At 36.4% G+C, this 13,809-nt stretch overlaps 1 protein-coding gene across 1 annotated transcript; it reads left to right on the top strand.

Moving 5' to 3' along the window:
• The first annotated feature begins 7,505 nt into the window (after nucleotides 1-7,505).
• LOC137247024 (uncharacterized) lies at nucleotides 7,506-9,743 on the top strand. Its single transcript, XM_067778089.1, has 2 exons — nucleotides 7,506-7,806; nucleotides 8,857-9,743. The coding sequence occupies exons 1-2, from the start codon at nucleotides 7,795-7,797 to the stop codon at nucleotides 9,226-9,228; spliced, it is 384 nt and encodes a 127-aa protein (XP_067634190.1). The 5' UTR covers nucleotides 7,506-7,794; the 3' UTR covers nucleotides 9,229-9,743.
• Nucleotides 9,744-13,809: the final 4,066 nt, after the last annotated feature.

The raw sequence follows: 13,809 nt of genomic DNA, 5'->3' as shown, positions 1-13,809 counted from the left end.
TCCAGCTTTGCGTTTACGGCCACCCACATTGTTGGAACTATTAGGACCAGGATCACAATGACGTGCAATGTGACCTGGGTTGCCGCACTTGAAACATTTAATAACTCCGGCATTCTTCTGTTGAGATCCCTTCAGTGCTTCCAAAATTGTGTCTACCCACTCTGGCCTTTCTACTTCCACACGGCGTGCTTTGAAAACTGGCTTACACAGAAGCGACGCTGTTTCCTGAATCAGAGCTTGTGACACCGTTTCTGCGAATGTTGGCTTTGGGTTGGCGTATGTAGCTCGCTTCGTTTCCACGTCCCGTATGCCATTTATGAAACTCTGGATTTTTACCCTTTCAGTGTATTCCACGGGTGCGTCCGCATTTGCAAGATGAGCCAATCTTTCAATGTCCGAAGCAAACTCCTGCAAAGTCTCGTTAGCTTTTTGGTAGCGGTTTTGCAATTCTATTTGAAATATCTGTTTCCTGTGTTCGCTTCCGTATCGCCGTTCTACAGCAGCCATCAATGCGTCATAACTGTTCCGTTCGTACTCTGGAATAGTCTGTAAGATTTCGGCAGCTGGTCCTTTCAATGCTACGAAGAGTGCGGCAACTTTATCTTCCACATTCCATTTGTTCACTGCTGCGGTCTTCTCAAACTGTAGCTTAAAGATCTGGAAAGGAACAGAACCGTCAAAGGATGGTGTTTTTACCTTTGGATTACTCGCTCAAACTGCTGGACGATTAAGTTGCAATTCCTGTATACGACCTCTCAAAGCATCCACCTCTGCCTCAAATTTTTCTTCAAACTGCGTTATTTTCTCGTCTATACGCGCTTCGAGTTTTGATGATATACGCGCCTCTTGCTCTTTCAGTTGTGTTTCCATCTTTGATGTAATCTGTGTCGACATTTCTGAAATACGTGTCTCATGTGATTCCAGCTGGGATGCCATATATGTCTTCTGCTCTTCCAGTTGAGATGACATTTGCCATGACATTTCTGAAATACGTGCCTCCTGTGCTTCCATCTTCGATGTTATACGTGTCTCTTGCGATTCGAGCTGTGTTGACATATCGGTTGATATTTGTGACGACATTTGCTTCAGCACTGCTAGTATCGCGTTAGTGTCTACATTCGGAGTCTCTATCTTCTCTTCCAATTTAGCCGCTGGCTCTTCCACATCGGGATAAAAGACATACTCGTCCACATCAATTCCTTCCAACTCCATTACCTCTCGTAGCCGTGCTTGAAGTTCGATCTTATTGCCGGTTGTATTCAATCCACGGCTCTCCAACTCCTTCTTCAATTGCTGGATCTTCAATTCACTGAACTTTGCCATGTCCTTGTAGTCCTCTGGAATTTATTCAACAATTCCTCCTCTGACACCAATTGTAACGAATTTACTTGCAAATCCTCATATTTGCAATCCTCTGCTAAGTTCGAATCACTAAACTGTTGAATAAATAACTCCAATATTGAATAATGGAAAAATGGCCTTTATTAAAGTACTTCACAATGACACTTATACTTTTCTACTCGCTGGCTTAATAACCAAACTGATTGATAACTCAAATTGAACTCTACTATTGGCCGCTAGATCGCGTACTTAATCAATAACTGATTGATTGCTCAACTCAAACTGAATTACTTCTTACTCGCCTGCCCCGCTTTTATAGTTTACGCTGCATACTTCTAGGCTCTTCCATTTCCAGAACTTACCAACTATATTCGTGTGTGTATAGTTCTCATATAGTTTCTACTTGTTTACAATTGTCTACTTTTTAGCGCTTCTCAGATGTACATATGTGAGTTTGTAGTTTACAGTCTCCCGCACACACATAAGCGTATAAGTAAATTCATCTGTGTGTGACATCTCATCTCTCGCTGCCTTGTATGTAAATGTTGCTCGTCGGAATGTGTACATATGTGTAGACGCAATTTCTGATTCGTTTATGTAGATACATAATGATTGAATTATTGATGTGAATTCACGTCACTGCTTAGCATCGGCCTGGAAATGGCAGCACTCCTTAGTTTTGCTAATATTCGTAACACAGGGTTTCCCTCGGTTCATTTTCCTACATGGTTATTTTCCCTTATGTTGTCACCATAGCTCTCAACGGAGTATGTAATGTTCGGTTACACCCGAACTTAACCTTCCTTACTTGTTTTTTCATAGACTCTGACAAACTTTAACAAAAGAGTATTATTAACCAAATTAAATTTCATTAATACGTTTAAAAGGTACATTTTATGCTTAAAACTAAAAGCAAAACTCAGTTTTATAAGCCTTTAACTTTATTTTGCACATGAGGCACAGATATCAATTTTATGCTCCCCACACAAACTTTTTTCATTCGACGTTTGGATGATGGACAAAGAGCGCAAATCTTTCTTTTTTTGCTTGTTGATACCTCTTCACGGTTTTTTGCATCCTCAACGCGTTGAACTAGTCCGCTTTGTATATTTTGTCGAGCTGCCCTTTTTAATGTCACAACATTAAGTCTTTTATGTAAGTGTTTTTGAATGAGAGCAGAGTGTAAATCTTTCATAAATTTCCTGCGACTAAATGGTTTCTGTCCTAATTGGATCATATTATGGGTGTATATAACATAACTATTTATATAAGTCATATTGAGTATACCAAAAAATGCAGCCATTGGCCAGCGGTTGGTTTTTCGAGGACAGCTCATTACGCTGCACATTTGGCCGAAGTTGTCTACACCGCCTTTTGTTGAGTTGTAGAATTCGATCATATGTGGCATGTGTTGTTCACAGTTCCAATTTCATTGCATGAGGACAGCAAGTAAATTATTTTGTTCGGTGTTGGTTTATATGACAAAAGCGTCAGTTCGTTGTCATAGGCGAATATTGAAGTGCCACACTTTCGACCTTTGCTGACTTTCATCTCCGGATGTTCGATCGCAATGTTCCAACCAATGTTAATTTATATGGTTCTTTTAAAAGAGATTTAGCCAAGGAGACTGAAGTGAACCAATTATCCATGGTGACATTTCTATTTCTGCCGTAGATGCTTTTTGTTAGCTCTTTAACATAGTTTTCCGCAAGAGGTAAATTAGAAACGATTGACCCTTTTCCTAAACATGTCTTAGCGTCTACAATCTATTTTGTTCCACTGTCACACATCATTACTACTTTGAGCCCATATTTTGCTGGTTTGTTCGGTATGTACATTTTAAAACCACATCTACCTCTGAATGAAATTAACTGCTCGTCAATGGTCATATATGGTCCAGGTGTGTAATTTTCCCGACATTTTTGAATAAAAATGTCCCATACATTTCTTATCGGAGCCAATTTGTCTGCTGTCAGATGTATGCATACCGATTTATCGTCAAATCGCAAGCAGGATATTAGAAATCTGAATCGGTTATGAGTCATTGTGGATAAGTATTTAGATCCAGAGCAGGGCGGATCAAATAACTCTGTACATGTGAGGTGGTTATCCTTCATTGCAGCTGTTAAAGCTAACATACCGATCAAAGCTTCAATTTCGTCATTGTTTGTTTCTTTTCTTTGCGCCGCTTCAGTGGAATTAATATACGATCGCTTGCTGATTTCGACGTTGGTCCACACAACAATTTCTTTAATTATGGCGTCAGTTATAAAAAGTCTGAAAACTTGTATTCGATCTACAATATTTTTGCCCAAGCGAGTAGGACCACGTACTTGATGTACAATATTTTGCCCATATCTATAAGACCTAGCTTTTTGCGTCGGCCACATATGGCGTTTTTTTCCACGTAATATGGTTTTTGATAAAGTAATTATATTAGAATTTTCTAGTAACACATTCAACGGGATATCGTATTCGTCTGAAGAAACCCCTTCAGAAGAATTTTCTTCGTCACTTAGCTCTCCCAAGTCTGTCTCAAGCTCGCCAATGGCACAATCATCTTCATCCGAATCAATCAAGTCATCATCCTCAGCGAGAAATTTTTGAATTTCCTCGTCGTTTAAAAAGGCTTTTTTAGTCATGTCGAATTAAATTATTTACAAGTTTATAAGACAAATAAAAAAATCATAAAAGCAAAATATTATTTTATTGCAAAAGTCACACAAAAGACATTCTTCGTCGTTTCAACGACGTAAATTTTTCAAAACGGTACTTACAAGCAGGCATGCTTAACCAACGAACCGATGTCATTTCGTTACGATAATTAACGTTAATAAACGAAACAAAGTCATTTCGTTTCGTTTATTAACGTTAAGAACGTCAAATTAACGAAATGATTTTGTTTCGTTTTCTGCCATATCAAAACGAAGTCAAATCGTTTATGTTGATTATTAATTTCAAACTATGCTGGCAAAGCTAATGTATGGCGGAGTCATTAAAGGTGAAAGCATTAGCCAAGCTGATTGCAACTTTTCTCATGAATTTTGACAATACGAACATTTCTCAGAGTATTTTTGACATTACCACCAACGAATTACACAAACAAATTACATGGAGTTTGTGTGTATGTCTGCTCGCTGTTACCACCTTACGGCTTCACCATGGCTATAGCATTGCCAGCACCATTCAAACATAAAGTATCACGTTTTTGTTAACGTTTTTAACGTTAACGAAAGCTTTTCGTTTCGGTTAAAAACGAGATACAATTTATCTTGATAATTTCTTTATCGATAATATTTCGAAGTGTTTCAACGGAAACGGTGGAAATTTTTTGATAAACGATTAGCTTAACGTTAAGGTGCATCCCTGCTTACAAGTATCTAGCACAGATGAACGTACGCTCACAACTAAAGCTCAGCAACGACTAAAGCTGTACGAAAAATTAAAGAAAAACAGAGAACGGAAATTATGTTAAACAGTAAAATGCAATCAGGCGTCGTCGAAACGACGAAGAATGTACGTGTAGGGTCAAGGAAGTCAGTTGAATAAGAATGACATGTTTAGACTAGTTGTGATACTGTACCTTTGGGAACACATACCTCATAGATGGGATTGGAACACACTATCTTGCTGGGGTGAAAGAAACGGTGGAGATTCTTCTGTTAAATTTTCTAGATTGCTGCCATAAGAAAATATAATTCCATGGAATGGCATTTTTCGAGAGCCTCATAGAATTCAAGAACATGTCGGCGGCTAAGCAAAATATCTCGGCTGCCAAATCGAAAGCACTCTATATCAGAATTTGTTTGAAGAAAACCCTATCTCGGAAGTGAAATCACTCTATCTCATTATTCCATAAACGCACAATATAAGACTAAAATATATTGAACTTATATGGACATGGATCGTTTTTGAAAATATGTAATTTTGAAGTGAAGTGCTCTCCAAACAAATTAGGATATAGGGTTTCAAAATATTGCTGAGAACGACGTGATGGTACGGGGTTCTTGTTGTGGCTTTTAGAAATTCGTTATGTTTAAAATATTTTTCAAATACCAATTTACCAGCTTGATATTGTGGCGTATATTAGCATCACTAAGCTGTTAGTCAATAAAGGCACAGCGGCAAAAACATTAAAGCAAGCTACACTTGTGTACATTAGCACATCAATCTTCATTTATACACATACATAGAAGGCGACGAAGAGCCCTGCAAAAAATGCGATTAGTCTAGGATGAATCAGGGCTGAGTCGCAAAGGAGTATGCGACCAATGCCAGTTTTGATCTCTTTATATGAGTTGAACTGTTCCCTTTTGTTTGAGCATGTCCTATGAAGAGATTAATTGTACCCATTTATATCCGAAAGGGGTCGATAGGACTAATCCCCTTTGTACCCATATGGGAACATATGAAGACTAGCTCCCTTTTCGGTTCAATAAGGACTCAAATAGGGTCCAGTCGAATTTTCTGCCATGAGAAACACAGTCGAAGGGTTTGTCAAGCCACCAAATCTATTTGATGCATGCTGTTTGCCCGCTTTTCAAAAATGAATAAGAATATTCTTCGAAAACTTAACCCTAACTCCGGCGTAGTTGTTGTTGTAGCAGTGCTTCGGCCCACCTAACAGCTGCGACCGATCACAAATTGTCATCAATATCCTCTACCGGGAGTCCAAGGAAACTTGCTGTTTCAACAGGGGTGGACCATAATGAAAGGGGTGTTAGAGGCGTTGGTTCCACCTTACAATTAAAGTGATGGTTGGTGTAATGTGGGACACATTGCAAGCGGGGCTTACATTTTGTATGTCGGGGTTGATTCTGGATAGGTAAGAGTTTAACCTGTTACAGTATCCAGAACGAAGTTGAGCTAGAGTGACTCGCGTTTCCCTGGGGCGTATGCGTTCCTCTTCCGCAAGTTGTGGGTACTGTTCTTTGAGTACTGGATTCGGCGTAGTCGTAAGTTTCGGTATAGGGATCCGCATTTCTCTTAAATAATTCGATTCAAACACCTGTAATCTTTTTTATTTTACTCATTTCGTTGCCGTTTTTTTAATATTTCTTAAAATGAGCTACATTGATTTCAACCTGACTTATCCCAACTGTACCCGAAAGTGACTAAACGGGGTCAATTATGACCAAATGTAAACAAAGAAGATCAATCGGAGACCACTCACTTTGGGATTAATCGCACGTTTTTTGCAGGGAGATAACTCACTCACACACATGTAGTCTTCAGCCGAAGTTGTGAAGTACTACTCGCAAAGTAATCTAAATAAAGACCAGTTTGCAATACTGAATGTTGGAGTAATTTATTCAACAGTTTAGCGATTCGAATTTTGGCAGAAGGTTTCAAATAAGCGGAACTTCCCAAAATCGTTACAATATCAAAACTGCGCTTGATCCTTATTTGGCGTTAAAAAAACAAGGCCTTGAATGGAGCGACGTACATTTATTTCCAAATAAAAGTCCTTTTTACAAATACCAGTTTAAAATTTGGACGTTATCAATTCATCAGTTAGCTTCCAAGGTCGTTACCAAGCAATGACTAAAATTCAAATTCTTTGAAGGGGGCAATGAGTAATTTTCATTTCAACACATACAAGAATGCAAGAAAGTACATAAGTATAAACTTTTTGGCACCAAACAAATAAACAGTAAGTAAATAGCTGTGGCGAAATATTGATTAATTGATTAAATTTAATTTCATGCTATATACTTAAAAAATTTCAAATATTTGTAAAAAAAGAGATAAAAATTCTTTAAGTTCTACATACATACATTCGAATATTTCACGGTATACATGCCAACAGTCATGTTGGGTGGTGGGAACTCATTTGTTGCCCTGCTGCCATAAATATCATTACTCCAGTAACGGTGTAAATATTTGGAGTGGTCAATAAAAAGGCAATAATTGTTAAAATATCACAGCCATATGTGAATAAAAAAAATTATTTTGTTTGTGTTGTTGTTGTAAAGAGTAAAAGGGGGGCGAGCTCCGCTCCCTTCGATCTTCTTTTTGTTTTGTTTTGTGTTCTTTCTTATTTGTTTTCTTTCTGTTATTTTTGAATGTTTTGGCTTTGGGCTTTTCAAATTAACGCTTCCGCTACGTATATAAATAAAAGGTGCGTTGATGGGATAATCAACAGAACGCAATTGGATATTGAAGTGAAAGAAGCTTAGATTTGTGAAGAGCGAAAATTTAAAAATATTTGAAAATATTCTTTGGACTTAAGAAGAAGAAAAAACTGTTAAACAAATTAATTAACTAAAATACAAGAAACCATAACTAAAACCTACGAAGCAATTAGAAAAAACATTAAAAAAAAAACAATTTATGTAAGATATACTATAATTGCAGAAAATAAAGTGTTAAAAGTGCTTTATAATAAGCGTTAAAAAACTGAAACTTATGTAATCTTAATAAATCCGGACTGACTTGAGGGAGAGTTGTATAATGGATTGCAAGGTGAGTTGGAACCAAAATGAACTATTTTTTTTCAAACTCAAAACCAAGAAGCTACACTTCAGAAAAAAATAATAATATAAAAATCAAATTTTTAAAATTGAGTAAAATCGAAATGGATAACATATATTACGTGTGATAAATATCAAATTATAAGAAATGCAGTAATTTCGAAACGTTCTAGTTTTGATTTTGAAAAAAAAAAAAATTGAATTTTTTTTAATATTAAACAAACTTTGAAGTGAAACCCCTTCTTTGCATCAAATTGCCAAATTGCAGAAAATGTAATAACTTTTTAAATATCGTCAAATCCCTTTGTTTAAGTGACTTAAAATATGAATATTTTCGTTCGTTTGTTTGATTGGCCATTGAGTGTGCTGGTAATTCTCAACTGGTTAGTGAAATATTCTAAAGACATTGTTTAAATTTTTTATTCCAAAGCGGGATTTTTCAAAGCAAAACAAGGTGGCTCAACCGGCAGCCAATACCTTGGAGCCCTCAGTGCTCGCCCCAATGAATACATACAAGATGTAATAGGCGCATGGCGACCTCTCTCTAAACAAAATAATATACAGCCCACTTAAATAACAAATAATATAATAACAAAAAAACTATTCGCCCGTCGAATCACCAAAGCTTAGACACCCTTGGAGTTTTTGAGTTTAACTAATTTAGAAAAGAAAATGTATCTTAATTTTGAAAAATATTGACTCTGAGTCTTGAAACCCTAAAATTTATTTGAAGAAGCGTTTGAAACTTTTATTCTTTTCGAATTACAAATGTCGAAAAGGAGCAAATTCTAGACTTATAGAAATAAAGAAAACACTTTTTCAAAATAAACTTTATTTAAAAACCTGAAAGATTATTATTTAACTTTTGAAAAATTTTGAAAAGTTTAATATTAATTTGAAATAAAAATTCTTAGGAAGAAGCCCTTCCCAAAAATTTTCGAGTTTTCTAAGTTAAAATTTACTAAAATAAAATTAAAAAAGTAAATGAAATGCATTATAACCTCCAAAGGGAGTATTAAATACAATTTTTTTCTCATTTCAGAAATGTTATGCTTTCATCTGCTTAACTTTTGCTGCAATTTGCAATTTAATTGGCGATGTAGACGGCAAGCCCACTGTTACCTTATATGATGGTTATGTAGACACGATTGATCGCGAATATATTGTGCCTTATCAGCAACCAATTACCGATTATCATCTCAGCCGCCTGCGACGTGGTTATTATTATGTTGAAGATGGTTTTATTACCGCGATACCGGAATCAGCCATACTCGCCAAAAGACGTGCAGATGCCACAGCGACAGCAAGCAGCAGCAGCGCTCAAAGCTCTGCATCAAATGCAGCGCAATTGGCCAAATACAAGCGTACACATGGTAAACGAAAGAAGTTGTTTGTACCAAATTTGTTTGGTTAAGAAGAGCGAAAGTGTGGCTGAAAGAAAGAGATCGAAACGGGGAATGTGAAAGTAAAAGTGAAATGTTAGAACGGGAGGAGTTGAAGAGCCATCGAGCCACATGTTGTGTATGTTTCTTTGAGATGATAGACTGATGATATTTTTGTTAGTATTTTTTCGCATTTTTTAAATTTCGAATAAATTCTTTAATAGCTTTTAGAAAGTTTTTAAGTACTATGTATATGTTTATATGTTTGTATACGTATGTATATGTTTATATTTATGCTATGCTAAGTTGATTTCTTGATATGCAAGAAAAAGTACCTATTTTTTATTTTTTTTTGTGTAAACTATTCTATTGTAAGGCGAATTCAGTACCAGGTGGTGTTATCCCAACAGCCGATTGCTTCTTCTTTCCATACAAAGCCTTGTACAACAATATGTCAGTTTACCGAAACCAATGGAAATTTTCATTTGACTTGACATTCTTCTGCACGGCGAACTGGTTGAATTCGCTTTGCCACCACCTGGTATAGATTCGCCTTAATTCTATTGTATACTTTTTAAAATATTTTTACAAAATTTGTATTATGAAAATCAATTATTTATTTATATTATTAAAATTTATCTTAATATATAAAAATCACGTGTCACAATTTTTGGCCGCGATTGACTCCTAAACTACTGAACCGATTTTGAATTTGTTTTGCACCCTGTGTGTAGTTTGATCTAACTTGAAATATAGGATAGATTATATCTCAGTTTATAGTCGCAATATTATTTTATTACAATTTTTTTGTTTATACGTAATAATAAAATGTTACGTATACGCAATGTCACTCATATTTTCAGGTGGTGCGGATATACTTCCGTGTAATTGGTTGGTGTTTAATTAAACAACGTGCTTATCAATAAAAACAAGTAAGGAAGGTTAAGTTCGGGTGTAACCGAACATTACATACACAGTTGAGAGCTATGGTGACAACATAAGGGAATATAACCATGTAGGAAAATGAACCGAGGGTAACCCTGGAATGTGTTTGTATGACATGTGTATCAAATGAAAGGTATTAAAGAGTATTTTATGAGGGAGTGGGCCAAAGTTTATAGGTGGACGCCATTTAGGGATATCGCCATAGAGATGGACCAGGGCTGACTCTAAAATTTGTTTGTACGATATGGGTATCAAATGAAAGGTGTTAATGAGTATCTTAAAAGGGCGTGGGCTTAGTTCTATAGGTGGACGCTTTTCCATATATCGTCATAAAGGTGGACCAGGGGTGACCCTAAAATTTGTTTGTACGATATGGGTATCAAACGAAAGGTATTAATGAGGGTTTTAAAAGGAAGTAGTGGTAGTTGTAGAGGTGGTCGCCTTTTCGAGATATCGCCATAAAGGTGGACCAGGGGTGACTCTAGAATGCGTTTGTACGATATGGGTATCAAATTAAAGGTATTAATGAGGGTTTTACAAGGGAGTGGTGGTAGTTGCATATGTGAAGGCGTTTTCCAGATATCGACCAAAATGTGGACCAGGGTGACACAGAACATCATCTGTCGTATACCGCTTTTCATTTTCTTCTACTTAATATGGTAGGTGTCACACCCATTTTACAAAGATTTTTTCTAAAGATATATTTTGCGTCAATAAACCAATCCAATTACCATGTTTCATCCCTTTTTTCGAATTATGGCATTTTTTTCATTTTTCGTAATTTTCGATATCGAAAGAGTGGGCGTGGTCATAGTCGGATTTCGGCCATTTTTTATACCAATACAAAGTGAGTTCAGATAAGTACGTGAACTGAGTTTAGTAAAGATATATCGAGTTTTGCTCAAGTTATCGTGTTGACGGCCGAGCGGAAGGACAGGCGGTCGACTGTGTATAAAAACTCGGCGTGGCTTCAACCGATTTCGCCCTTTTTCACAGAAATAAGTTATCGTCCTAGACTCTAAGCCCCTACCAAATTTCACAAGTATTGGTAAATTTTTGTTCGACTTATTGCATTAAAAGTATCCTAGACAAATTAAATGAAAAAGGGCGGAGCCACGCCCATTATGAAATTTTCTTTTATTTTTGTATTTTGTTGCACCATATAATTACTGGAGTTGAATGTTGACATAATTTACTTATATACTGTAAAGATATAAAATTTTTTGTTAAAATTTGATTTAAAAAAAAATTTTTTTTTAAAAGTGGGCGGGGTCGTTCTTCGATTTTGCTAATTTTTATTAAGCATACATATAGTAATAGTAGTATGTTTCTGCCAAATTTCTTCATGATATCTTCAACGACTGTCAAATTACAACTTGCCACCCCCATTGTCCAAACTTTTACTAATTTTCTATTCTGCCTCATAAGTTCAACTCACCTACCAAGTTTCATCGCTTTATCCCTCTTTGGTAATGAATTATCGCACTTTTTCGGGTTTTCGAAATTTTCGATATCGAAAAATTGGGCGTGGTTATAGTCCGATATCGTTCATTTTAAATAGCGTTCTGAGATAAGTGCCCAGGAACCTGCATACCAAATTTCATCAAGATACCTGAAAATTTACTCAAGTTATCGTGTTAACGGACGGACGGACGGACATGGCTCAATCAAATTTTTTTTCGATCCTGATGATTTTGATATATGGAAGTCTATAGCTATCTCGATTCCTTTATACCTGTACAACCAACCGTTATCCAATCAAAGTTAATATACTCTGTGAGCTCTGCTCAACTGAGTATAAATATTATAGCGAATGATATCAAGTATAGCGCATCACCAGGACGGCCGAGAGGGGGGAGGCGGGTTTCTGAGGGGGCCCGCGATTTAGAGGTACTATGACATTTTTTTAAATTCAGGAGAGTCTTTAGTTGTTCCATGTGCAATTTTTAAGCCGAATTTTAAAAGCATTTCGTTTTAGTATTATAGTGAAGTGTGAAAAATTAAAATCTATATATATTAAAAGAAAGGCTAAAATGTGTGTTAGTTGGTCGCCGGTGTTTGAAAAGATGCGTCGGTCGATTTTTTTCAAACTTTCACACAAATTGCGTAAACCTCACGAGGTGGTTACTACATAGCCTTGGTTGCGATCGACGTACAGGGTCTAGAGATATAGGCCGAAACGTGGGCCAGTAAATGCCTAGACAGTGTTTATACAATATGTATATCAAATGAAAGCAGGTGATGAGTGCTTTAGTACAGAATAATATATTATCCAGAGGCGCACTGGGACTGGGATTAGGACTAGGACAGGGTCTGAGACTCGGAGTGGGACTGGGACTGGAAGAAAATAGATACCACCCTCTTGGGCAAGCAATAAGGGATGCAGAAGAATGAGAAGCAATTGAGAGAAGAGAAAAGAGAGAAGGAGAATGAGACGAAGATGGAGATAGATGAAGTGAAAAAGACGGAGGGAGTGTATAAAAGGATTAGGAAAAAGTGAAGAGGGGGGAGGGCAGAGTCAGACGGAAAAAGCTTATTAAAATGTATGCAGATAAGCCAAATTTAGGTCAGGCCAACGTCTGCCGGGTCTTCTAGTAATAAATAAATTTCGTTTGCCTTGAATTTATTAGAGTACCTGTCTACTCTCTAATTATGCATATTTACCGTATTAACAGTTCATTAGGGAATTTCAAGGAAAATACAATTTTTTTATTGCTTACCTTATTTCATTCTTAAAAAATATGATTTTTTCATAACAAAATTGCCTACTTACTGTATTCTATTTATTTACGCTGTGCGTTGCGTAAGCAATTTCTTGCCAAATGGGAGGTACTAATTGAATTAGCTGTACTTTTTATACTCAGCTGCACAGAGCTCACAGAGTATATTAATTTTGTTCGCATAACGGTAATCCGTAACGGCATAAATTAATCGAGATAGATATAGACTTCTATATATTAAAATGATCTGGGCGAAAAAAGATATTCATTTAGCCATGTCCGTCCGTCCGTTCGCCCGTCCGTCTGTCCGTTAACAAGATAACTTGAGCAAATTTTGAAGTATCTTGATGAAATTCGTGGTCACTCATCCCAGATCGCTATTTAAAATGAGCGAAATCGGACTATACCCACACCTACTTTTTCGATATCGAAAATTTCGAAAAACCGAAAAAGTGCGATAATTCATTACCAAATACGGCTAAAGCAGAATAGAAATTAGTAAAATTTTGGACAATGGGCGTGGCACCGCCCACTTTTAAAAAAAGGTAATTTAAAAATTTTGCAAGCTGAAATTTGGCAGTCGTGAAATTTTAACAAAAAATTGAATATCTTTACAGTATATAAGTAAATTATGTCAGCATTCAACTCCAGTAATGATATGCTGGAACAAAATACAAAAATAAAAGAAAATTCCAAAATGGGCGTGGCTCCGCCCTTTTTCATTTAATTTGTCTAGAATACTTTTAATGCCATATGTCGAACAAAAATTTACCAATCCTTGTGAAATTTGGTAGGGGCATAGATTCTGTTTTCTGTGAAATCATTTGAAGCCACGCCCAGTTTTTATAGACAGTCGACCGTCTGTCTTTCCGCTCGGCCGTTAACACGATAACTTGAGCAAAAATCGATATATCTTTACTAAACTTAGTTCACGTACTTATCTGAACT

The sequence above is a fragment of the Eurosta solidaginis genome, chromosome 3, assembly GCF_040869045.1.
Source record: "Eurosta solidaginis isolate ZX-2024a chromosome 3, ASM4086904v1, whole genome shotgun sequence".
Classification (NCBI taxonomy): Eukaryota; Metazoa; Arthropoda; class Insecta; order Diptera; family Tephritidae; genus Eurosta; species Eurosta solidaginis.
This window is presented reverse-complemented; position numbering and strand designations above follow the sequence as displayed.